This window comes from Streptopelia decaocto (genome assembly GCF_964273445.1).
Source record: "Streptopelia decaocto genome assembly, chromosome: 2".
Lineage (NCBI taxonomy): Eukaryota > Metazoa > Chordata > Aves > Columbiformes > Columbidae > Streptopelia > Streptopelia decaocto.
This window is the reverse complement of record NC_138655.1, coordinates 1,049,578-1,075,369: the sequence shown is the minus strand read 5'-3', so window position 1 is coordinate 1,075,369 and position 25,792 is coordinate 1,049,578. Positions and strand designations below refer to the sequence as shown.

At 52.6% G+C, this 25,792-nt stretch overlaps 1 protein-coding gene across 5 annotated transcripts in view; it reads left to right on the top strand.

The window, feature by feature from the left end:
• The window catches only part of ARHGAP39 (Rho GTPase activating protein 39), a 155,342-nt gene that overhangs the window by 112,465 nt on the left and 17,085 nt on the right, over nt 1-25,792 (top strand). For 4 of the 5 annotated variants that reach the window (XR_014183288.1, XR_014183289.1, XM_082045066.1 and 1 more), the window contains exons 3-4: nt 7,143-7,223; nt 23,351-24,758. Coding sequence is in view for 3 of the 5 variants with exons in the window: in XM_082045066.1 (XP_081901192.1) it covers nt 7,143-7,223; nt 23,351-24,758 (1,489 nt within the window). In the remaining 2 variants the exon portion in view is untranslated. The remainder of the gene's footprint in view (nt 1-7,142; nt 7,224-23,350; nt 24,759-25,792) is intronic. The other variant, XM_082045065.1, reaches the window with a different exon arrangement.

Sequence of the window (25,792 nt, the reverse complement as noted above, 5' to 3'; positions counted from 1 at the left end):
CCTTTGGGGAAGAAATTGTTCCCAGATCCAACCTCAACCTCCCCTGGCACAACTTGAGGCCGTTTCCTCTGCTCCTGGCGCTTGTTCCTGGGGAGCAGAGCCCGACCCCCCTGGCTCCAAGCTCCTTTCAGGCAGTTCAGAGATCAGAAGGTCTCCCCTCAGCTCCTGTTCTCCAGATGAACCCCCAGCCGCTGCTCTCCAGCCGCTCCATCACACTTGTGCTCCAGCCCCTCACCAGCTCCGTTCCCTTCTCTCCACTCGCTCCAGCACCTCAAGGCCTTTCTTGGCATCAGGGGCCCAAAATTGACCCCAAGATTCAAGGTTTGGCCTCCCCAGTGGCACAATCACTTCTCCAGTCCCGCTGGCCACACCAGTGCTGGTACCAGCCAGGATGCTGGTGGCCTCTTGGCCACCTGAACACACTCTGGCTCATGTTCAGCCACTGTCGCCAACACCCCCAGGACCTTTTCCATCCAGTCTTCCCTAAGCCTGCAGCTTTCATGGGGTTGTGGTGACCCAAGTGCAGGACCTGGCACCTTGGCCTTGGTGAACTTGGTGGTGGCTTGAACATCACATGTCCCATCAGGTATGTAGTTTTGGGCTTGAGTACCCATTGTGGTGGCCCAACAAAGTCTTGCTTTTGGTACACTCATGCTTTTTTGTTGTTGGAAGCAGCGGAGGGAGGACACTTTGCTCCAGGGTTGCCACTGCAACCTTTGTAGTCTTTCTTCTCATCTCTGGCAGCTTCACACTGTGTCTTCACAGACATTTGCTTTGGTTTGTCAGCTTTGCTCTACCTTACAACAGCCAACCAGGTGTCTCTTCACCTGTTTTACACAGCTATGAACATCAGCTATAAGAAATAACTGAGGGTCAGTTCCCAGCTGGGACATCCATGGTCCAGATCTGATGCTGCTCATCTTGATTTGGGTCACGATACATGTTGGTGTCATGACCCCCAGTCCCAGAGAGCCCCATGAAGCTGAAAACCCTCCGTACCCATCAAACTTAGGATCTGCAGGAACGGGACGTAACTTCTGGAGGCACGTAGACCTCACCGGTGGCAGCGGGAGAGGCTCTTTGTCCGTCACACAGAAATTCAACCTCGACCCGTTGGGTTTGGGGTTGTTTAGTCTGGAGAAGAGGAGGCTCAGAGCTGAGCTCAGCACTCTCTAGAACTACCTGAAGGGCAGTTCTAGCCAGGTGGGGATTGGTCTCTTCTCCCAGGCATCAGCAATAGGACAAGGGGGCATGGGCTTCAACTCTGCCAGGGGATATTTAGGCTGGAGATTAGAAAGCAATTCTTTGCAGAGAGAGCGGTCAGGCATTGGAATGGCTGCCCAGAGAGGTGCTGGACTCACCGACCCTGGAGGTTTTTAAGCTGAGACTGGACATGGCACTTAGTGCCATGATCTAGTCAATGGACTGGAGTTGGACCAAGGGTTGGACTGGATGATCTCTGAGGTCTTTTCCTACCCAGTCCATTCTGTGATTCTGTTTGATGGTCCAGTGTTGGAAGTGACCTGACTCCAGTTGAGTTTTTAAGGGGAAACCCCCGCATTCCTACCAGACTTTCCCCGGGGATGCTACCGGACGTTTCTACAACTCCATCACCACGGAGGAGGATGTTCCCATGCATTGAGGTGCTATAGACCAAGGAGAAGACCATCTCCTTGGGAAACCACAGAGCAAGATGCCAACGTGGAGAATCTTTATCCTCTTCCCAAAATCAGTGCAGATCCTCATCCTCTGATAAGTTGGGGCAAACACAGGCGTTTGTCGGGGTTTTGCTTCTCTGGGTTGTAAAAAATCCCAGCGGGTTTCACAGCTGTGAAAAAATAGATGAAAATAATGTATCCATCCTGTTTGCTCAGCATGAAGGGCAACGTCATCCTCACCGGATCGTTTGCTGATCTGCAGAGTTCTCCTGGCCGCAGCCGGGCTGTAGCAATGCCAATTTCCCTTCTGCAGAGCAGGTTTAGGCTGGAAGGAGCGCAGCCAGCAGCGTGTCAGCTCCTTGGAGCCTGATAAAATCACTCTGAAAGCTTTTTGATCCCTTCGATGCGAACTCGGATGCAGCTGAAATCATGGGAGTGAGGCTGCTGTGAAGACAGGAGTGCGGGGCTGCTGCCTGCCCTGGGATTTGGGGCTAAAATTCAGTGTTTTCTGCGCATCCTCATCCCCTTGGGATGGAGGGCACCTCTGCACCCACCCTGGGAAGGGCGCTGCAGGCGTCGAGGCAGAAATAGAAGGAAGAAAAGCCCTTAATCTTCCAGTTTATCTCCCGGTAAGGTGTGTGCTCCCACGCTCGGGGGTTTATTCGAGGGGTAACATTTTGGGAGCTTGCGCTTACAGTTTTTAAAGCAGCAAAGGCGGGGATGCTTAGAGAGCATCTGCACTTGGGTCCGACTCTGCCCGCGCCCGGGGAGTTCTGGGATTCATCGGGTCTCCTGGGAGGGGGCGAATACAACAGGAAAACAACAAAACTCTCCAGGCGAGCTTGCTGGCAGCGGCAGCGTTTCCTCGCGGTGCCGCAGTTCGCTCAGCAAGCGCGCGGAACCCTCGAGGGATGCTGAACGGTGTCCAGCAACCGGGGCAAGCGAGCGGTACCCTCGAGGGATGCTGAACGGTGTCCAGCCACCGGGGCAAGCGAGCGGTACCCTCAAGGGATGCTGAATGGTGTCCAGCCACCGGGGCAAATGAGCGGTACCCTCGAGGGATGCTGAACGGTGTCCAGCCACCGGGGCAAGCGCGCGGAACCCTCGAGGGATGCTGAACGGTTCCCAGCTGCCGGGGCAAGCGAGCGGTACCCTCGAGGGATGCTGAACGGTGTCCAGCCACCGGGGCAAGCGCGTGGAACCCTCGAGGGATGCTGAACGGTTCCCAGCCAGCGGGGCAAGCGTGCAGAACCCTCGAGGGATGCTGAATGGTTCCCAGCCACCGGGGCAAACGAGCGGTACCCTCGAGGGATGCTGAATGGTGTCCAGCCACCGGGGCAAATGAGCGGTACCCTCGAGGGATGCTGAACGGTGTCCAGCCACCGGGGCAAGCGAGTGGTACCCTCGAGGGATGCTGAACGGTGTCCAGCCACCGGGGCAAGCGAGCGGTACCCTCGAGGGATGCTGAACAGTGTCCAGCCACCGGGGCAAGCGAGCGGTACCCTCGAGGAATGCTGAACGGTGTCCAGCCACTGGGACAAGCGCGTGGAACCCTCGAGGGATGCTGAACGGTTCCCAGCCACCAGGGCAAGCGAGCGGTACCCTCGAGGGATGCTGAACGGTTCCCAGCCACCAGGGCAAGCGAGCGGTACCCTCGAGGGATGCTGAACGGTGTCCAGCCACCGGGGCAAGCGCGCGGAACCCTCGAGGGATGCTGAACGGTGTCCAGCCACCGGGGCAAGTGAGCGGTACCCTCGAGGGATGCTGAACGGTGTCCAGCCACCGGGGCAAGCGAGCGGTACCCTCGAGGGATGCTGAACAGTTCCCAGATGCCGGGGTCACGGCGAGCGGGTGCGACGCTCTACCTGGGGAGGATTTAGATTTGCAGCATTGGCAGGGATGTGTGTCAGCGGATTGCGACGCGGGGACCCCTCAAAGCATCCTGCTCCCTCCTGCACTCTCCCAGACACCCACTGAGTCCCGACAAGCACCAAAGAAGCTGAAACCACCAGGCAGGGATTGCTGCCGGCTCGTTCCCTCTGCTCCAGGTGCCTGGACCAAGCTCCACGTGCCCCTTTCGAGCTGTTCCACCGTCCCTTCGGTTGTTTCGGTCAGACTCTGAGGAACGGGTGTTGTTGGCGAGAGCTGTTTGCAGCCGCGGCTGATGGAGCTGTTGCTACACAGATCTTGCCAAAAACAGCCTCCAATCAGCTCCTGCTGCCGGGCTGATGCTGAGCCCAGCTCAGAGCCCAGGGAGCTGCCAAAACGATAAATAGGTGTCAGCTTTGCCTGTAAAAACCCCGTGTTGGGTCCTGCTGGGGACAGCTTATTATTTCCCTGAGTCTTTTTTAAAGCGTGTGCATTCCATGCTGCCTGTGTGAAATGTGGCGTTTATCCTCCCCTGGGCTATTTCCCACCTTCCCTCTCGTCCCGCCGCGTACCTGGAGGTTTGTTCTGTTTTGCTGTCGTTTGGTTTCCTACCATCCTTCCTCCTTCTCGGATGCTGCGGTGAGCAGAAGGTTCTGAAGGACCAGCTGTGGCTCAGCAGGCAGCACCGATCAGTGCTGGGGTTAACATCTGGCCTTACAAAGCCTTGTTTCGCAGGCTGGGCTTAACATCAAGGTTTTGAAGGTGCTTTTCCTCCCCCCCCAAAAAAAAATCAGTGTTGTCTGTCTGTCTGTCTGTCCTCACTGGCATCCAGCAGAGATGGAGTTTCCAATCCATACTGGGACAGAAAGTGCAGAAGGAGTTACGTTAAGACAAGGGTTGTAACGTAGCCGTGTGCTGCATGAAATACCGATTTTGGAGCCGAATTTCCCTCCTTAGATATTTCATCCAAGTTTGGAAGCCAGCTGTGAATAACCTAAATTCACCTCTGTGCTCACACGTCCCTCACCTCCCGCATCCAGCTGGCACCGGCCAGAATATTAACGATGTATTACGGGCCAAAATATTAAAATCCACCTAACTCCGCGGCCGTTTCAACAGCCTTCACTGTGTTCCGAAGAACCTTTGCACCAAAGCGTCTGGAATGCCAGCAGGCTGGGGAATGACCTATTAGAGAGCAGCGTAGGGGAAAGGGACCTGGGCATCCTGGGGACAGCAGGGTGACCATGAGCCAGCACTGGGCCCTTGTGGCCAGGAAGCCAATGGGACCTGGGGTGAGTTAGAAGGGGGTGGTCAGTAGGTCAGAGAGGTTCTCCTGCCCCTCTGCTCTGCCCTGGGGAGACCACACCTGGAATATTGTGTCCAGTTGTGGCCCCTCAGTTCCAGCAGGACAGGGAACTGCTGGAGAGAGTCCAGCGCAGCCACCAAGATGCTGGAGGGAGTGGAGCATCTCCCGTGTGAGGAAAGGCTGAGGGAGCTGGGGCTCTGGAGCTGGACAAGAGGACACTGAGGGGGGACTCATTCCTGGGGATGAATATGGAAAGGGGGAGTGTCAGGAGGATGGAGCCAGGCTCTTCTGGTGACAAACAGTGATAGGACAAGTGGCAATGGGTGCGAACTGGAACACAGGAGGTTCCACTTAAAGATGAGAAGAAACTTGTTGGGGGTGAGGGTGGCAGAGCCTGGCCCAGGCTGCCCAGGGAGGTTGTGGAGTCTCCTTCTCTGCAGACATTCCAACCCCTGGACACCTTCCTGTGGAACCTCAGCTGGGTGTTCCTGCTCCAGGGGGGATTGCACTGGATGAGCTTTAGGTCCCTTCCAACCCCTGACATTCTGTGATTCTGTGATTTCTTACCTTGCAGAACTTTCCAAAACGTTCATGAAGTAGAGCGAATGGACAGATTTCGCGTAGGGATGCTAAGGTGGTTCTGAAGTCTTTGGTTCCTGGGGAAAACAGGAGAAAAGGGCAGTCTCCTTTTGGCTCCACCATCACCATGGATTTTCCTGGATGACACAGTCACTGATGGTTCTCCAGGCCATGGCTGGGCAGAGATGGCTCCCACCACAAGAGAAACCATGTTTGCCATGAGGGTCTTCCCCTTGTTTGGCTTTGATCACAAGATCTTGCCTGGAGGAGACCTTCCTCAAGGTCTTCTCCCAACGCCCGTTGCTCTTCTCTTCTGTAGGTGTTCGATATGACCTGTTTTAGCAGTGAGGCTCTTCATTAAGAAGCCTCCTGAGCATTAATTCCAATCCATCCAGAGCTTTGCCCATTGGGCAGGAGATCCTGGAGCCACAGATCTGGGTACAGCACCGGGGGTCAGAATGAACAGCGCTCATTCGCGTGCACTTGACAGGAAAAAGGGATTAAGCAACTCAACACAGTCATAATTTCAGGGCTTGGAAGCCTCATTAAAATTAGCTTTGACAGAAGCTTAATTTTATTGTGGCTTGAATAACATTTTTGAGGTCTATCCTATTAAGGAGATTTGTTTCTTTTCCTTTTCTCTTCTTCCCCAACCAACATCTGATCTGATTTTTATTAACGTGAGCCTCTTAATGTGTACACAGGGGGGTTTTAACGCTGTTTCTTCAAAAACTACTCAAAATGTAGTTGTTTCTCCAGATGTTTGCTGTTACGTTCGGATGCGGAGCAAATGTCCAATAATTTGCTCGGTGCCCTGGGTTTTCTGAACGAGCCTGATTATTTGCACATCCCCGCAGCAAATGACCATTTAAGGCAAAAAAAAGACCTTTCCTGTGTTCGTTGAGCAAATATTGGCAACGAGTATGAGTGATATTGGAAAGCATTGCCCTTAGACAAAGACCAATGAGTGGTCGCACGCCTTGTTGGGAGTGTTGGATGGTCTTGGCTGGTGGACAGGCGTGAAGCCAAAGGGAACATGGACCAAGAGTGGGTTTGCTCTTCCAGGACATTTAGGCTGATGATAGTAGCGTGTAAATGCTGTCCTGCACCTCCACATGCTTATTTTGGTGTTTCTTCAATGGGTGTACTCAGTCAAGGTGTCTCTTGGAAGAGGCTGGTGGTTGTTGGTGCGGGGAGCTTCACCGTCTTCTGGGAGTGAGGGCTCTGTGGGCTCAGATGGAAGCAACTACAATGCAGTAGACAAAAAATGTGCCAAAAAGGGCTTTTCTGGTGCTTCCCACCTCTACCCACATTGGCTCCAACCATCTGAGCAAGAGCAATGCTCAAGGCACAAGAATGGGCCGCCCTTGGCAAGGACCATGGGTGGGACAAAACCATGAGAGGTTTAGGGTCTGTCCAGGCGTGTCTACAGCCGTTCTTCACAAATAAGCGGAGTTTAAGGGAAAATACGGTGTTTCCAAGGCTTGAAATAAAGTTGGAGACCACAACCATGGAAGGCTTGGTCATCATCTGCTAAACAACTAATTAATGCCTCAAAACTTGACGTGAGGAGGTGGGAGTAGGTCCCAAGCACAGAGCCCAGACTAACGGGGACTGGGAACCCTTGTCTGTGGGTGCATTTTCATTAATCTTAAAGCAGAGTTTAATGAGAACAGGCGCACATCGCAGTCACCGTTGGTAACTCCTTGTTCACTGTTACTGTATTGCAGTTCGTCGCCTTCTGGAGTGTTTGAGAAAGAATATGACATTTATCGGGATTACAGTGCGGAAGGTCAACTCCTCCACTACAGGTAGCCAAAAATTTCCCTCTGGTATCGGGGTTGGGGTCTTCAACGTGGCCTCAGTGGTGAGGTGGGGATATGGGACGGCCCGTGTATTCTTTATGCTCTTCTGATCCTCCTCCCCTTCCCCTTCCTGTGGTTTTTAGCTTTACTACCACCCTTAAATGAACCTTAAGATGGATTTTGATGGTTCTTTGGAGAAAGGACCATCCTCTCCATGCGGTGGGTCTCATTTGAGTGGCTCCTACCCATGACCAGGAGCTGGAGCGGGACAGGAGGAGCATCAGGGCTGTTGGGTGATGGGGCCGCACGTCTATGGGGTTTCATTAGGTTCCATCACCAGTTTGGGAAGGGGCAGGACTGGGTGGTGACTTGAGCATCTCCCCGCACTGGAACTGGTTTCTAGACTCTTCCTTAGGGTTTTACACTGAATATAAGCAGGTTTGTGTACGTATTGTTTTAATCCATCACCGAGCGAGCCTGGCCACTCAGTGTGCTGCCTCCACAGAGCACAGAGGTGGAAAAGCCTCCTGAGGAACGAAGCCGTCTCTTCCAGCTTGTGGGTCCAACCGCATTTCAGAGTCTGTTGGTAAGATAGACAAGAGTGTTCTCTGGCTTGGATCAGGATTTCAGGTGCTAAAGCAAACGACACCTCCAGCTTTCACGGATTTAAGTTGCTAGAAAATAAGGCAGTATGGTGCTCATCTTCGTTATAGCTCCTCTTAGAGTTTGCAGAAGCAGTTTGGGTGTATGAACACCATGATTTCTCACTCATACTGATGTGGACTAATGCCTTGGACATGGGCAAAACAATCACCAGAACCGAGTACGTCTGAGTAGATGGTCAGAGGTGAGGAATGATCATGTGCTGGACGCCTGCATCGCCGCTTTCCAAACAAGCTTTTTGCCTTCAAAATGCAAAGTATTGTGAGCAGAGATGGATTCAAAGGGGCTGAGGAACTGCTCTTGTTACAGCCCACATGGCTCCTTCACCACCCTTTCTTGGTGGCCAAAGGAGGGATCTTAATTGACCTACCTCGTCCTGCCTTGGAGAGTTTGGGAGATGTCCCTCTTGGTCACCACCTACCAGGATGGAGGTGGTTGTGAGGCTCTGTGACCTCCCCATGGACCCACACCCCATCCCATACAATTTTTGGTACCTACTGGCATCATCCAAATCAAATCAGGAGGGAACAGGGGGGATAAACACCAGCACTGGATGTTTTCACTAACAGAGACCCACAAACAAGTGGTGGCCTGAAGCCATTCTCTATAACACCACGTTCATCCCAGTTCCTACCTTTAAGACTATAGACCACAGTCAAATTTGGGGTGTTTTGGAGTTGGCTCCTGCCTGGTTACTCTGGGCTTTGACAAATTCCCCCGGTTTCTGTGTTTTTCTGGAGACGTAGGTGAGTTGAAGCACCTGGGGCTCTTGCTTTGCTGTAGGTTCCCATGTTTGCATTGAGAGCCAAGAGGGTGTGATGTCTTCCTTTCCACGTCGGTGTGGTTTGCATCAATCTCCGTCCCAGTTCAAGACACACAAGACTGGAAAGTTGCCCAACAGCATTGGCCATGTGCCGTCCCGCCTGCCCTGTAATTCACTGCCTCTGCGGTCACCTCCCAGGAGCCTCAGAATTAATTAAAGAGGGGGAAAAACAAGCTTTCTAGGAAGGGAACCAAATAAGGTGATGGTATCTGGTGTTTATCCTCACCAGAATGTTCTCTGAGAGCACCAGGTGAGCTCAGAGAAACCTGCCTGTAGAATCATGGAATATCAGGTTGGAAGGGACCCCAAGGATCATCTGGTCCAACCTTTCCTGGTAAAATAAGGGTCTAGACAAGCTGGCCTAGCAACCTGGTCCAAGTGAACCTTCAAAGTGTCCAGTGCTGGGGAATCCACCACTTCCCTGGGGAGATTATTCCAATGGCTGATTGTTCTCTTAGTGAGAAATTTCCCTCATGGGTTCAACCGAGATCTCCCGAAGAGCAACTTGTACCCGTTGCCCCTCATCTTTTCCACGGGACTCCTTGTAAAAAGGGAGTCTCACATCTTCTTTGTAGACAGCCTTGAAATACTTGACTATAGTGGGGTCCTTAAACCTAATTTTGTGACTACAAAGGACATCGTGGCAAACATAAAGGACCCACAAAGGACGGAGAGCCAGGAACCGAGCGCCAGGACAGCAGAGAATCATGGAATCATAGACTGGTTTGAGTTGGAAGAGACATTTAAAGCTCATCAGGGACATCTCTTTACATTATTTTTACATTATTTTTATGGCTTGGGTGTTTTTTTTGTTTTGTTTGGGGCTTTTTTTTGAGCAGAAGCGTTTGCATTTCTTTAGTGGAAAGAATTGTTCAGCTTCCTGGGGGTGTCGATGGCTTTGAGGAACATATTTGTGTCTCCTAGAGAGTAGTCGGGACCCCAAAGCATCTGCTGGGTGGATGCAATTCCCTGTTTGCAGGCGGGGAGGGTGAGGAAGAGTGGGAGGGAGCGGGATTTGGCAGCTCTGGACCCTCCGTTTGGGCTGGAAACGGGGTTTGCAGGTGCCTTGAAGATGCTTCAATTGGGAGCTGAGCCTGTATCCAGGAGCGAGATGAGGCTGTGACAGGGACACGGAGCGGTGACAGGGACACGGAGCGGTGACAGAGACACGGAGCAGTGACAAGGACACAGAGCGGTGACAAGGACACATCGCTCTTTATCCTGAGCATTTATTTTCCGCAAATGGCGTTAGCGATTCGGCACCGATGGGTTCTGAACCCGCCAGCTGGGTGACGGCGCCGGCTCTGAGCTGCGAGCAGAGACAAGGGACAATGCGGATTTTGGGGACAACAACCCCCATCCACCAGCTGGCTCGTCCCCGTGGCCACCCAAGCAATTAAAATATTAGATTTCACTGCGATTTGCACACACGACCTGTTTGGATCAGCGTGTGCTTTGCTGCTCCATCATCCCGACCTGTAAAAACCCTCTGACAGCCCTTCCCACCCTCCCCCCCAACCACTTCCAGCCAGGAAGCTAATTAGCAGCTTTGCTTAATTAGCCAAGAATGGACTGGCTTCTGGGAGAACAGGGTCTCAAGTGCCCTCTGTCTGGGGGCTGCCGAGCGATGGAGAGAGAAGCTGACACAGCTGGGGGTGTTTTTATATTTAACCATGCGAGTGCCACGTGCGCTCGTCAAAGCTGAAATCAAAGACCTCGTAATGTCAGGGATGATTTCGTATTAATGAGGGTTAATTTTAAGGAGAAGAATGCACGGCACATTCTGAAAATCCTCTTGCACAAAGGCGTCTTGATTTCAGCTTCTCCAGAGCTTGGTTGGCAGCTCTTCCTTGGGTGGACCAAGGTTTGGGTGCAAAGGGGGATGATGGTGAGCAGCATCCGTGGCACAAGGGAGGTCACATGGAAGCCCAGTTTTAAATTAAAAGAGGGGAGATTCAGGCCAATCATGAGGAATTTTTTCCCCTGAGGGTGGTGAGAGCCTGGCCCAGGTACCCAGAGAGGTAGTGGATGAACCATCCTTGAGACATTCCAGACCAGGCTGGATGGGGCTCTGAGCAACCTGAGCTGGTGAAGATGTCCCTGCTCATGGCAGGGGTGGCACTGGATGACCTTCAGAGGTCCCTTCCAATCCAAACCATTCAATGATTCTATGATTCTAAGCCCAATGTTGACATCTACTGGATGACTTGGATGGGAGTGGGAAGACCCTTGAAGAACTTCTGCCTGAAGTGGCCATGACCCAAGTGATGGGACCATTGCCCAGACAGCTCTTTCTGATGCTTGAGGACAGGTTTTTGGGAAAGGCTGGAGCTCCAGCATCCTTGGCTAGGTTGCAGGGGGATGGGAGAATCTCTGAACTTCTGGTATTTAAGAGGTGGCTACAAAGGAGATGGAGACTCCTTGGAGTCCCATAGAAAAGCTATGGGGCAATGAGTACAAGTTACTCCTGGGGACATCTCGGTTGAACTCAAGAGGGAAATTTTTCACTAAGAGAACAATCAGCCATTGGAATAATCTCCCCAGAGAAGTGGTGGATTCCCCAGCATTGGACACTTTGAAGGTTCACTTGAACCAGGGTGCTGGGCCAGCTTGTTTAGACCCTTCTTTTGCCAAAAAAGTTTGGACCAGATGATCCTTGTGGTCCTGCCCAACCTGGGATTCGATGATTTTATGCCAACACAGAGGTGGTGATTGCAAAACAGGCTGGCACCCAGCTGAGCTTTAAAGACTCCGTGGTGGAGTGGGTTGAGCCCTTGAGAACTTTCAGCCCCTCCAGATCCAGCCACTTCCAAACATCATTCCTGAAATGATCCTGGAGGCTTCACCATAGGGTGGGAGATCAGGTCTCCAGCCCAACAGCCTTCTCAGGTCCTTCTAACCCTCTCCTCCTCCCCATGTCTTGTGTTAGTCCCACGGGTTTTTCTCAAAGCCATGGTAGGTACACGTTGCCTCCTTTGAAGGCCAAGATAAGAGGTGAACAGACAGTGGACTTGGCAGAGGGAGAGAGGATTGAGTTACACGATGTGCCAGTAGGTCTCTGGTGGCTTAGGAAGCTTGATGAGACCTTGGCTGTGGTTTATTCCCTTCTGGGCATCCATCACCTCCTCCCGTCTGGGTGGGAAAGAAGATGCAGGACTTATAGATGTTTAGACAAAGTGTGGGAGCAAGATGGCTTGTGAGGGGACAACTGTCCTTGTGTCCAGGCAGATGGAGAAGCAGGAGGTTGGTTGATGGGGTGGAGGTCCTGTGGCACTGGGGATCAGCCCCCTGGGTCGCCCCAGGAGCAGGCGGGGATTTTTGGCTTGGTGCTCCCGGCCACCAACCACTACCAGAGATTTTCTAATAGAATGAAGATTAGTGGGTGTCATTAAGAGGATGACGTCTTACTCCGTCTGTCTAGAAGGCATTTGTAGGAAAGACAAATCCCATCAAGACAGGCAATTACGATAACCGTTCTTAACCCTTTCCTCTTCATTCCTTCTGCTTTGTGGTCCCGGAGCCCAGTTGCTTAATGTCCTCATTTTTCATAAAATCATAGAATCGTTTTGGGTGGAAGAAACCCTCAAGATCATCAGGTCCTGATCTTACCATCATCCTCTTGAGAAGGTTGAGCTCTGCTAATCCATGCAGGTGTTTTTGTCAGTAAGTCTTATTTCCCATGTGGGACAAATCCCAAGTCTCTGTTGTTGTCCCTTTGTTGGCCAGTCAATGGGTGGAGTGTCCAAGGCTGCAAGAGCCGGTCTTCAGATCAGAGACCTTCGACTGTGCACAGCTATATTAAATTGAAAATGTTTTCACAATGATGTATATAAATAGAATTGAGGTGTTCCAGTATAAGTTGGGGAATGACCTATTAGAGAGCAGAGTAGGGGAAAGGGACCTGGGGGTCCTGGGGACAGCAGGGTGACCATGAGCCAGCACTGGGCCCTTGTGGCCAGGAAGCCAATGGGACCTGGGGTGGGTTAGAAGGGGGTGGTCAGTGCGTCAGAGAGGTTCTCCTGCCCCTCTGCTCTGCCCTGGGGAGACCACACCTGGAATATTGTGTCCAGTTGTGGCCCCTCAGTTCCAGCAGGACAGGGAACTGCTGCAGAGAGTCCAGCGCAGCCACCAAGATGCTGGAGGGAGTGGAGCATCTCCCGTGTGAGGAAAGGCTGAGGGAGCTGGGGCTCTGGAGCTGGACAAGAGGACACTGAGGGGGGACTCATTAATGTTTACAGATATATAAAGGGGGAGTGTCGGGAGGATGGAGCCAGGCTCTTCTGGGTGACAACCAGGGACAGGACAAGGGGCAATGGGTGCAAACTGGAACACAGGAGGTTCCACTGAAAGAGGAGAAGCAACTTGTTGGGGGTGAGGGTGACAGAGCCTGGCCCAGGCTGCCCAGGGAGGTTGTGGAGTCTCCTTCTCTGCAGACATTCCAACCCCCTGGACACCTTCCTGTGCAACCTCATCTGGGTGTTCCTTCTCTGGCAGGGGGATTGCACTGGATGAGCTTTCCAGGTCCCCTCCAAGCCCTGACATCCTGGGATTCTGTGTGATTCTATGACTTGCTCCTGAATTTCTCTCCTCTCCCAGCACAAAGCTGCTCTGCTCCTGTGACCTTCTTGGTTCCATACTGCTGATTCAGTGGATGGCTTGTACCACATGCAGGTGGTCAGGGCTTTGTGGCCACCAGGAAAATGTTGGAGCTTCCTGGTTGAGGGAAATGCAACGTATTGGACATGGAGCATGGCAGCAGAGCATCAATGGTTCTCTTCTCCCTTCCTGCACCATGGCAAATAGGAGGTTCATTTCTTGGGGACTTGCTGAGAACAGAACCAGACCTAAAAACACACCCTGGTCACTGCCGTAGGTTCCTCTGCTCTGGAAGTTGAGAAATCTGCTTACTTGAGTATGGAGTGTCTGTCTCTGAGGGACACTTCCAGTTTGGCTTGGCTTGTTGTGACAGCAATAATTCCAAAATCACGGGCTGGTTGGGGTTGAAGGGATCATCCAGTCCAACCCACCTGCTAAAGCAGGGTCACCAGAGCAGATCACACAGAGTCCAGCTGGGTTTGAATGTCTCCAGAGAAGGAGACTCCACAACCTCTCTGGGCAGCCTGGTCCAGGCTCTGGCACCCGCAAAGTGAAGAAGTTTCTCCTCCTCCTCAGATGGAACCTCCTGTGCTTCAATCTGTGCCCATTGCCCCTCATCCTATCGTTGGTCACCACTGAAAACAGTCTGGTGCATCCTCTTGACACCCACCCTTGAGATATTTATATTTATCTTGTGTAACTCTTAGGTCAGTTGTGGAACCAGAGGTGACCAGTGGACTGTCCTCCAGTGGTGGAGGAGCTGGAATAGCTCCTCAGGGCCTGGGTTTGCTGCTGCCCTGCCTGGCCGCCCCTTCTTTCTCCTCCCAACCGCACTGATGGCAACATGCATGCTTCAAATCTATGGAGAAACCCCCGTTGTGTTCTTCAGAGCTGGAGAAGCCATGGCCACCTGCTGCAACTCGTGTCAGTGCCTGGTTGTATCTCCAGCTCTGCCCTGGCTTTGTCTCTTTGGTAGAGAAGTAGGATGTCCAACCCATGGGGAGGGAGGAGTGGATCCTGTTTCTGCTGAGGACATGTTAGGAGAGCAGGACAGCAATGGCTTCATCTCCATAGGATCCTTGACCTCTTGACATGGTCTTCCTCAATTTGTCCTGGACCTTCTCAGTCAGGAGAGTTTAAAGAGGTCTTGGATCTTCTCATGGTTTTCAACATCTCATGGTCATCAGGAGTCACTTCACAGCTGACTGTCTAGCAAAGTAAGGATGGAAGTGAGCAGAAAATTGAGGTTGGTTTCCAAAAGACTTGGCACCATCTCTCTGATAGCTCCACAGAGCTCCATGTGGCCCATCAGGCACTGGAGGTTTAGGAGCTGGTTGTGTGTTTGTCTGCTGAGTGACCTCGCAGTTGGCCAACTTTCTATGGTTCTCTTCATCTCTTGGCTCTCACCTCGGGTCGTGCACTCCAGATGTTTCTAGATCCATTCTCCAGCCATGGGAGTGTTTGGTGTCCAACTTTTGCACCAACCATGTCCAGCCCTTCTCCATCTGGGCACAGATGGTTGTTGGTGCCGTGATGCCTTCACAGGGATGCAGGGGACGGGTTTCATTTGCACTGTTGGCAAAGAGGTTGTGTGAAGCCAGGTACCAAATTCAGGAGGAGTCTTGTAGGAGCTTAGAAGAAGCCTGGGACAGAGGTGAGGAGCCACCACACCAGACTTGGAACATGGCTCCTGCCAGTTGGCCATGCACTTGGTATGTGGGAACGAATACAGCCATGAGACCGGGGAGGAGAAGGTCCCCAACCCCTTCTGGTCACAACCTCTGGATTCATCCAGGCTTCCTGAGGAAGCCCATGCCCTGGACACAGGATCCCAGCATCTCTGGGCTGAAACTCCCTTCACTGCCAATGTCAATTTTAGCCAGAGCGGCTGTGAGGCCACATTCCTCTTCCAACCATGACAAAGATGCCTCTCAAGTGTTCCCACAGCCATTTGCTGGCCGAGGAGACACCTGCCCCACAGAAGCACAGCGGTGGCCGTCCCAGCTGTCCCACATGGGGACACATGCTGCTGCCAGCTGCTCCATTTATCTGCCGCCTCATCCTGCTCAGGCTTCATCTTTTACAACTGGGAGTTAAAACCACGGCTTAAGGCGTCTCTGAATAAATGTGCCCGTTCCTGATTTTAGAGGTAAATCCGTTATGTGGTTTCTTTAGAAGTGACTAATACCAGCAATTCCTTGGAGAACCATGGGATTAAAATCCCCTATTTTGAAGCAAAATTGAAGAGTGACTTGGAGGGTTCATCACTGTTCATGAGGAGAAGGGACAGGTGCTGAGCTCTTCTCTTTAATGACCAATGCCAGAACCCAAGGGAACGGCAGAAGATGTACCAGGGCAGGTTCAGGTTGGACATGAGGAAAAGGTTCTTCACCCAGAGGTGCTGGACACTGAACAGGCTCCCCAGGGAGGTGTCACGGCCCCAACCTGACAGTGTTCAAGAAGAGACTGGACAACGTCCTCAGATACATGGTGTGACCTGTGGGGTGTCCTGTGCAGGGGCAGGAGTTGGACTCCATGATCCTTGTGGCTCCTTCCAGCTCAGGACATTCTATGGTTCTTGGATGTACCGCTGTGGTGTAACCTCCTGAGCTGGGACTTGTGCCCCAAAGTCCTCTAAGTCTCCATGAAACAGAGAGGAGACAATCTCAGTCTCGTGCTTCTTCTCCAGAAGGAAACAGCTGGTGTTTCCTTCTCAAATATAACTCAGAGCCCGGATCGTGGAGCTGGGAGCAGCTTCCTCCGCTCTCTTTGCCACAGCCTTGCCTGTTTTCCTTGTTCAGCCAAACATCACACTGTCATCTTGCTCTGAAAAGTGAACCACCATCCTCATCCTCATCATGTGGAGTGCCCAAGTCACCACAGAATGGTTTGGGTTGGAAGGGATCTTGAAAGCTCATCCAGTCCAACCCCTGCCATAAGCAGGGACATCTTCACCAGCTCAGGTTGCTCAGAGCCCCATCCAGGCTGGCCTGGGATGTCTCCAGGGATGGTTCATCCACCACCTCTCTGGGAACCTGGGCCAGGCTCTCACCACCCTCAGGGGCAACAATTTCTCTCTCATGCCCATCCTGAATCTCCCCTCTTTTAGTTTAAAACCAAGCGATGGACCTGTACTGTCCCTCTAAGCCAAGAAACCCTTCCTGCTGAAGATCTTCCAGCAAACAGCCACACTTCGGCTTCCAGGACCTGTTCTTCAAAGCCAACGTGCTGCTGATGGCTCAAACACAAACCAGGGCAGCAGGTCTAGGTTGGCTCCATGGCCAAAAGCTCTTCTCTAAGAGAAGAAGTTGCTCAATAAGCCTGTGGCAATCAACAGCTTCAAAGTCACCCATCTCCTGGGATGGGTGGAGGTGATCCCGTGGGAGGAAAAATGAACTGGCACATTGCCCCAACACCCAATGTCTTTGTCTTGTCATAGTCCTTGGTAGGTGATCATGTCCCAGAGCCTGGTCAAAGAAGCAGGAGAGATCTTGCCGGTGGGGAAGAGCTGGAGGAGGTGCCACCAAGCCACAGACTGAGCCTGGGGGTGTTCGTAGCATGGATGATTCAGCTTGGAAATACCAAGAGGATGAAGAGCTTCGGAGAGGGCTGCGTGCCGGGGCATGTGCAATCTGCTCGGCATGGGCAAGAGCTAAAAATCACCATTGTGGGAACTTGTTGTCATGCTTACGGAGACAAAGAGAGCAGATCTCCTTTTGATCTGCTATTTAAGGAAATGTCACTTCTGCTCTCTTTGTATTTTGCAGCTGATTCCTCTTAATGACAAAGGCTTCTCTGTTCTCCGTTCTCCGCGTTCCCTCCTCCCTCTCAGAATAAACCAAAACATCGTCTTGTTTCAGTGACATTTGGGTTTCGGAAAACAGGCTATTTCGGGTGATCGATTTAATCGTACGTCTGAGGAGGGACGAGCAGCCCTGATTGCTGCCAGGACGGGTTGTGTTGAGCATCAGCCAGCTTGGCAGACCCTGATCTTGTGCTCCCTCCTGGTCAGTTACTAATGAGATTGATCATGGAGAGCTCGATGGAGACCTCCCTGTCACCATGGCTTGTCCCAGTGTAGCCTGAGATCTTGCTGATCACTAGCCAAAAGGACAAAGTGGATGCTGTGGCCAGGAGTGGTAGGTAACTGAAACTGATCTAGACCTTTAGCATGGTCAACCTGACCTTCAGCAAGGTCAACTTGGCCTTCAGCAAGGTCAACTTGGCCGTCAGCACAGTCAACCTGGCCTGCAGGGTTGGATGCAGAACTGTCCACCCCACCACGTTCTGCTCAATGTGATGTTCAGAAGCTGTGGCTGTTTCACCTCACGTAGCCTGAGATCTTGCTGATCACAAACCAAGAGGACAAGGTGGATGCTGTGGCCAGGAGTGGTAGGTAACTGAAACTAATCTAAACCTTCAGCATGGTCAACCTGGCCTTCAGCAATGACCTACCAGCCCATGGCTCACCAGGAACAGCCATCTGAGCTCCTTTCAGCACTTGCTCATTAGCTACAGGTCACAATATCCCTTCGCACTGAATTCTTGGCCTCTAATTTAGGGTCTGCAGGGTGGGATGCAGAACTGTCCACCGCACCACATTCTGCTCAATGCGATGTTTAGAAGCTGCGGCTGTTTCACCTCACGTAGCCTGAGATCTTGCTGATCACTAGCCAGAAGGACAAGGTGGATGCTGTGGCCAGGAGTGGTAAGTAACTGAAGCTAATCTAGACCTTTAGCATGGTCAACCTGACCTTCAGCAAGGTCAACCTGACCTTCAGCATGGTCAACTTGGCCTTCAGCATGGTCAACCTGGCCTTCAGCATGGCCTTCCTCAAGGTCAAACAGGCCTTCAGCAATGACTTACCAGCCCATGGCTCACCAGGAACAGCTGTCCAAACTCATTTCAGCACTTGCTCATTAGCTACAGGTCACAAAATCCCTTCACTATGAATTCTTGGCCTCTAATTTAGGGCCTGCAGGGTGGGCTGCAGACCTGTCCACCACACCATGCTCCACTGAATGTGATGTTCAGAAACTGAAGCTCTTTCACTGAAAAATGGGGGCTTTCGTCATCTCAGCAGTGTCTTGGAGCTCTGCTTTCCCCCTTGCTACTGCAAAAAGGGTGGACAAAAATTTCTGGGCTATTGAATGAGATTGAGGTGGAGACAGAAAGGCTCGTTATCTCCCTCTTGTCTTGATTCATCTTCCGCTGCTGCTAATTAGAGCAGATGCCTTGGGAGCAGCTTTTCTGAGAGAGGAGGAGTTAGAAGCGCTCGGGCAGCGAACGTGGGAGATATTTCATGTAGAGATTTGGTGTTGTGGGCCTGAAGCTAAAAGCGATCGGGTAGCGGCATCCAGAGAAAAGGGATCGGACAATCCCCAAATGTTGTAGCCTTCTCCTTTCATTAAAAAATAATTTTTAAAAGGGTATTTAGACAGGGCAGCTTTTGCTTATTTGGTCACAGGTATCAACCCTTCAGTAATATTCTAGTTGGAGAATGAAATTGTGTGCAGAGGAGCCTTGTGAGACCTTAGACACCATTCAACCCAAGCTTTGCAGTCAACAGAGATGGGCTGAAGGTTGAGCTTCAGCCTTTCCATCACTCTGAATTTCCCTCAAGATGACCCAGCCTGATGTTCAGCTTCCAGGAAGCCCCGTGTCTCCTGTCGTACCCATCAAATGGTCCTCGTGATCCCACCACTGGTGTTTAGCGGGAGACAGAAAATAGAGGGCAGCTGTGACATCTTCTGGTTGATGGTAATGATGTATCTTCTCCATGGTTCCTCCATGGATGGTTGGTCTTGTCCACAACAAAGACCAAATCCTGGATCAAAGACCAAATCCTGGATCAAAGACCAAATCCTAGATCAAAGACCAAATTCTGGATCAAAATCCAAGCCCCGGATCAAAGACCAAGCCCCGGATCAAAAACCAAGTCCCAGATCAGCCTAGGAAAGGGTTGGCAAGTCATGGAGCAGGTCTCCTGCCACGTGGCTCCATACGGAGCCATCAGCCCCGAGTTGTCCCACCGGGAGCGGTGGGTGACATCTGGTGTCCATGAATACAGGCAGGGACACCAGCTCATCTCCTCCTGACCCCAGCAAGTGTAAAACCTTTTCACATTGCAGTTCTTCTTGGTTTTCCCCATCGAAGAGATGTGTCAGCGCTCACACTTGGCTCCAGATAACCATCTTATTACCCAAACGATGCAGATTTCACCTCATTTCAGTAGGAATTGGATTTGATCATATCTGTGGGTTTCTTAAAAAATGAAATCCAAGGAGGATGTGAGATTTCCAGGGGTGTAGATGAAGACAGTAACAGATATTGCAGGTGTAGAAGAAGGGTTGGAAACACCACGGTGGGATTAGGGCACACCTGCAGTGACCCCGATCACATAAATGCTGTAAGCAACAGGGAGTTTAATTTTTTTAATCTCATAAAAGCTTTAAGCAACAAGGAATTTAACATTTCAGGTACCGTCAAAGCCCTGGGATATTTATATACCTTGTAAGCATGTAATCTTGTATGTACACAATTTTGGGAACAGCAACAGCTTCAGATATAGAGCGATGAAGTCTTCAGGGTGGAGTGTTGGGCTCAATGATCTCAGGGTCTCTTCCAACCAAAATTATTCTATGACTCCACAATTTTAATCCTGTCTTCCCTAATTCAGCTATAAATTAGTCCAAAAGCGGAGTTTTCTGGCGGCTTTTGCGTGATTATAGTGGCTGAACAGCTGTTCCAAAGCCAGTTTCATAGCTGGAAACATTTAGGAGGGATCATCAGAGGCTTCGGGTGAAGCGGAGACATCTCCTAGGCTCTGCCCACCTTCGCCTGCGTTTGCCAGAGGATATTTGTGTTGCCGGAGCATCGTCGGGCATCGTGCCAGGTACAGGGAGATGTATTTCTCTGCCGTCGGCTCATCGCCGACCCCGCGGTCCCGCAGCGCGATGCGATCGGCACGACGGGCGGCCCATCCGCGGCTGTGCCGGCGGTGCCCAGCAGGGAGGAGACGGCGGTTGCGCCGCATCCTTCGTCCCTGTCCCCAGGGAGATGCGGTCGGTCCAGTTTAGCGTCGCACTGGGGGATCTCAAAGGCGTTAAGCTCGGGAGCGGAGAGGATGCGCCCGGGTCCGGCGGCTGGAGGAGGAAGGTGAGGAAGGGCATGGGGATGGTGGGGACAGCTTGGGGACATCGGCTGGGCATGGTTGCGTGGCGGGACGGTGACAGGGTGCCCGGGCACCCCGTGCTTTTCAACAGACACAAACCCCCGTCCGCTCACAGGACATTAGAAACCAACATATTTGAATTAATCATTCAAATTAAGGGCTTTCCCCCCTCAAACAACACAAACCCATTTAATCCTAGCACTAAATTATAGTCTTCATCTGCAAAGTCTAAAAAACACCAGGACAAGCAAACATCTTGAAAAAATATGAATATATATGTAGGTCTTGTGAATATTCTTGCTTTGAAATCCTCTTTGGAGAAGCGTTGCCATGTCATTCATTTAAAAGCCAGAACGCTGCTGTTAAAATAATTGCACATCTGTGACCTGCGCTTTGATTTCCCAGCCCCGCGTCAATTTACTGTAGCTGCCAATCGACTGCGTTAAAGGCATCGCGGTGGAAATGGCCAACATAAAATATTATCGTGGTTGTCACGGCTGTTTGGAAGGTAAATAGAGATGTGGATGGTCTTAATTATTGCCGGCATCAAGATAATTCTATTTAAGTGTCTGGGGTGGTGTCGGAGATCTCTCATCATGCCCTTGACTTTCTGGAGGCTGGAGGAAGAATCTTGCCTTTCCCTGTGAGGAATAAATAGCGAAGGGAACCTGGTGCCAAGCCAGATAGCAGAAATACTTTGGATTTCTGGAGTTGCTTCTGTGCCAGGGGGGTGGGAATCCTCAGCAGGGCTCATTTTCCTCCCCAGCAGCATTGCTTTTCATTTATTGGAGTAACCGAACTGCTCGTGAGCGCGGCGTCTGCAGTGATTTAGCCACAAAAAAATAAAGGCCTTTCGCAATATTCCTTTTGCAAGCAGAAAATTCAGTTTAGCCCATCGCAACGTCTAGTGTTCAGCAATAATCCAGGGATGGTGCTTTCAGGTTTATTGGTTGCCGTTACTTAATATTTTGATGGAAGGCTCTACCTTGGCTCGAGGGTTTGATGGGCAGGGCTGCTTGGCGGGGGTTCCTATTCATATCTGGTGTTGCCAGGCGCAGGCTGCTGTCTGAAATCCAACAATTAAGAGGTGCTCTCACTGGGTTTGGGTTAAAACACCTGGCTTTAGGATGGATTCATGTTCGTACGGGGACGATGGAAGAGCTGAAGGGGTGCAGAGCATCACTTGGGGACCACAAGTGACAGGACAAGAGGACACGGCCTCAAGTTGCGCCAGGGGAGGTTGAGGTTGGATCTGGGGAACAATTTCTTCCCCAAAGGGCTGTGGGGCATTGGAACAGGCTGCCTAGGGCATTGCTGGAGGGCTGGACAGACGGACATGAGGTTCTCAGGACATGGGGCAGCGCCAGGGGTAGGTTAACGGTTGGACTTGATGGTCTTGAGGGTCTTTTCCAACCAAAATGATTCAATGATGAAGAAAATGAGACTGGACGTGGCACTTAGTGCCATGATCTAGTCAATGGACTGGAGTTGGACCAAGGGTTGGACTGGATGATCTCTGAGGTCTTTTCCAACTCAGTCCATTCTGTGATTCTGTGAAAAGGACACTGTGGGCATCTGCCACCATTGCTCAGTCTCCCATTTGCCTCTCCATAGCGTTCTGCCTGTTCTCACAGCAGTGTTGAGATGCTCATCCCACCTAGGGTTGGCCCTAAGGGTTATTTTTGGGCGATGAAGGGGACAGAAGACAACTGCTGCTCCACCTCCTGTGACGCTCGTGCTCTATCCCTTTGGGGACCAAGGTGTCCACGTGTCGTGTGGGTTTAGGAAGTTGGTTGTTTGTCCCTCCCCTCCCTGTCCCGGCGTATCGGTTACTCCACTCTGGTGCTGCCAGAAATAGCTGCCCCACAGTCTTGGGGTCCAATGGGGCTTCATGTTTTGTGGGGCTGGGACATCTCTGCACAGGTTGCGGTTGTACTTTCAAGCCCCTCCTGAGCTATTTAGCATCTCTCGCTGAGTTTTTGCCTTCAACTTCTTTTTAAATGATGCTGGAGGTTGTTATTTTTTCCTGGTTTTAGCATAAGCCAGGTCCAGCCTGGAACTTGAAGGGTATTAATCCAGGGTGGGGAGCTGGATGGAGAAGGTGGGATGGGTTAATTCTGGGTGCCACAAGGGATAGAAAGCAAGAAGAGACTGGAGAGGTGGGACCTGGCTTCTCCTTCTCGCCTTGGGATGAGAGATCCCAGGCAGGGACTGTGGTGGGGTCAGTCCCCTCTCGCTGCAAGGACTTTGTCCCCAAATACCCCTGAAATTGTCCCAAATGTATGTCTGCCCCAATGCTTGTCCCCAGCCGGTGGCCGTGCTTGCTCCTTGATCGCCATTTGGCTCCAAGAGCTCCAAGGAACAAGCGGGAAGGGCTGATTCAGGGTTGTCTCCTTGAGATGTGCTCCAAGGGGTGTCATGGCTTTTTGGGGCTTGGCTTTCCAGCCTCCATGTCCTTTGTGCACCCTGGCGGTTGCTGCATTTGGGACAGTGGCAATGCCCTGGTCTCTCCATCACTGACACGAGGAAGGAATTGTTGGCCCTGAGGACAATGAGAGCCTGGCCCAGGTTCCCAGAGAGGTGGTGGATGAACCATCCCTGGAGACATCCCAGGCCAGGCTGGACGGGGCTCTGAGCAACCTGAGCTGGTGAAGATGTCCCTGCTCATGGCAGGGGGGGCACTTGGGGAGCTTTGAAGGTCCCCAAGACTACTCTATGATTCTATCATTCTATGATTCACCTGACGGTGAACTTGGGGTGCTTGGGCACATCCATCCTTTGGGCTCTGTTTCCAGAGGAGCCCAGGACAGCGACATGGGGGTGTCTGTCCCAGGAGGCTTCGCTCGCTGACGGCGACGCTGTGTTTCTCCCCGCAGGACGTCATCCCTGCGATGGAACGCCGGCACCAAGGAGCGGATGCTGATCAAGGTGACCGACCGCGAGCCCAGCTTCCTCATGCACCAAGGCAACGGCTACGCCCCCGAAAACCAACCAGGCACCCGCTCGCGGCGACCCTCGGGGGGACAACAGTCGCCCAACCTCCAAACCTTCGCCTCCGACACCGACAACTCCGTTTTCTTCCCCGAGAGGAAGCAGTCGCCCTTCTTGAAGAGGGCCGAGCACGTGGGGAGCTGCTCGCCGCTGCTCGGCCGGGGGGACTCCTTCTGCTCCCCTCTCCAAGCCCAGCACCGCAAGCACTCCAGCGAGTCGCAACCCTCCTCACCCCGCTACGCCTACGAGCCCCCCCTCTACGAGGAACCCCCCATGGAGTACCAGGCTCCCATCTATGACGAACCCCCCGTGGACATGCAGTACGAAGCCAGCGGGAGCTACAAAGCCGGCTCGCCGCAGAAATCGCCCATCCGTAAACCTCACCCCTTCTTGCAGTCGCCCAAACAAGGCTCCAACTCGCCCTACCAGCAGTTGGTGCTCACCAAACAGAAATGTCCCGACCGCTTCATGAGCCTGGAGTACAGCCCCGCCGGCAAGGAGTACGTCAGGCAACTGGTCTACGTCGAGCAGTCGGGCTCCAGCCCCAAGATGAAGACGGGGTTGAGGCATAAATATTCCCCCAACCCCATCGGCGGGTCCTACTCGCTACAGCACAGCCCCTGCCTGGTCCGGGACCAACGCTTGGACATCAAATCGGGTGATTACAGCAGCATGGAAGGACCCGACTTCTGCCCTGGCCCAACGGGTGGCCAGGTGGCCCAGGGTGAGGACTCCATGTCGTGGTCCAGCCAACAGGACACCTTGTCCTCCACCGGTTACTCGCCCTCCACCAGAAAGAGGAAAAGCCGAAAACCTTCCCTATCCCATGACCCCAACGCTTCCTCCACGGACGGCTCAGGGGACCGGGAGGTGTTGGGCGAGCAGATGTTGGGTGAGGAACGAGCCACCCCAGGACCCAACAGGTCACCGATGAACCGTACGGAGAGCAAGGCGGTGGAGGCGGAGGCGGCGCGGGGCTTCCCCGAGCCCTTCCTGGCGCAGGCGCGTCTGGCTTGGGAAGCCCAGCAAGCCCACTACCACATGAAGCAACGGAGCAGCTGGGACTCCCAAAAGGACGGTTCGGGCTACGAGAGCGACGGTGCCCTCCCATTGCCCATGCCGGGTCCGGTGGTGCGAGCCTTCAGCGAGGACGAGGCGTTGGCGCAGCAGGAGAACAAGCACTGGAAGAGAAACACCTTCGAGAAGTTGGGTTTCCCTCAGATCTTGCTGGAGAAGAGCGTCTCCGTTCAGACCAACCTGGCCTCCCCCGAGCCATACCTGCATCCATCTCAGGTAACGTCCTCGGGGATGTCCTCAGCATTTTGGGGGGCATCACTGCAAGCCCTGTGTCACCAACCCTTACCCACCGCATGGCGTCTCCTCGGGTGCCACGCCAGGTTGGGCAGGTGACACCACATGGTGTCCCCACCACCCTCCCGGTGAAATCTCCTTCTTGGTGTAGATCCTGAGCACCCACGACCTCCCAGGGGAGCTCCAAGCACCCGTCCCTGAGGTTCTTGTGCTTTGCAGAAACTCATCTCCTTGCATTTTACACGTGGTGGTGCAGGAGATGGCTCTTAGCCATCCCCTGGTGGCTCAACCCAGGCTCTATAGCACCCTCCGAGAGCGCTGGATGCTGGGGACAACCAAAATGCCACCTCTGGTCCCCATCCAGCTGGAGGAGACATGAGCAGGGATGTCCCCTCTGCAGCACCAGGGGAGATGGCCAGAGTGGGTTAAGAGCATCAAGAACACCATCCCCTTTCCACTTTCTCCACCTGCTTTGGTTTTCAATGAGGGTTTGCTCACCAGGTTGTTCCCACCGTAGTGGTTCAAGGTGCTGGAGCAGCACCGCTGGCCTGTGGTTTCATGGTGAGCAGGAACTGGCAGCACCATGTTTGAATTAGGGCCTTGAGCCACCACCCCAGTTCCAGCCATCCAGGTGGTGGCTGAAGCCATCACCAGGCCCACCAGTAACTCTGAAAAGAAGTTGCTCCTTAGCAAGGTGGTCCCTCAAAGAAGTTAGTCCTAAGCAAACTGGTTCCTCAGAGTGGCTCCTTAGCAAGCTGGTCCCTCAAAGAAGTTGGTCTTTAACAAGCCAGTCCCTCAAAGTTGGTCCTTAGCAAGGTAGTCCCTCAAAGAAGTTGTTCCTTAGCAAGCTGGTCCCTCTAAGCTGGTCCTTAGCAAGCTGGTCCCTCAAAGAAGTTGGTCCTTAGTAACATGGTCCCTTGAAGAAGTTGCTCCTTAGCAAGCTGGTCCCTCAAAACCTTGGGATGAAGCAGCCACGAGCCCACCAGCTTTCCAGGATCTGCTTCCCAAGGCTCTGA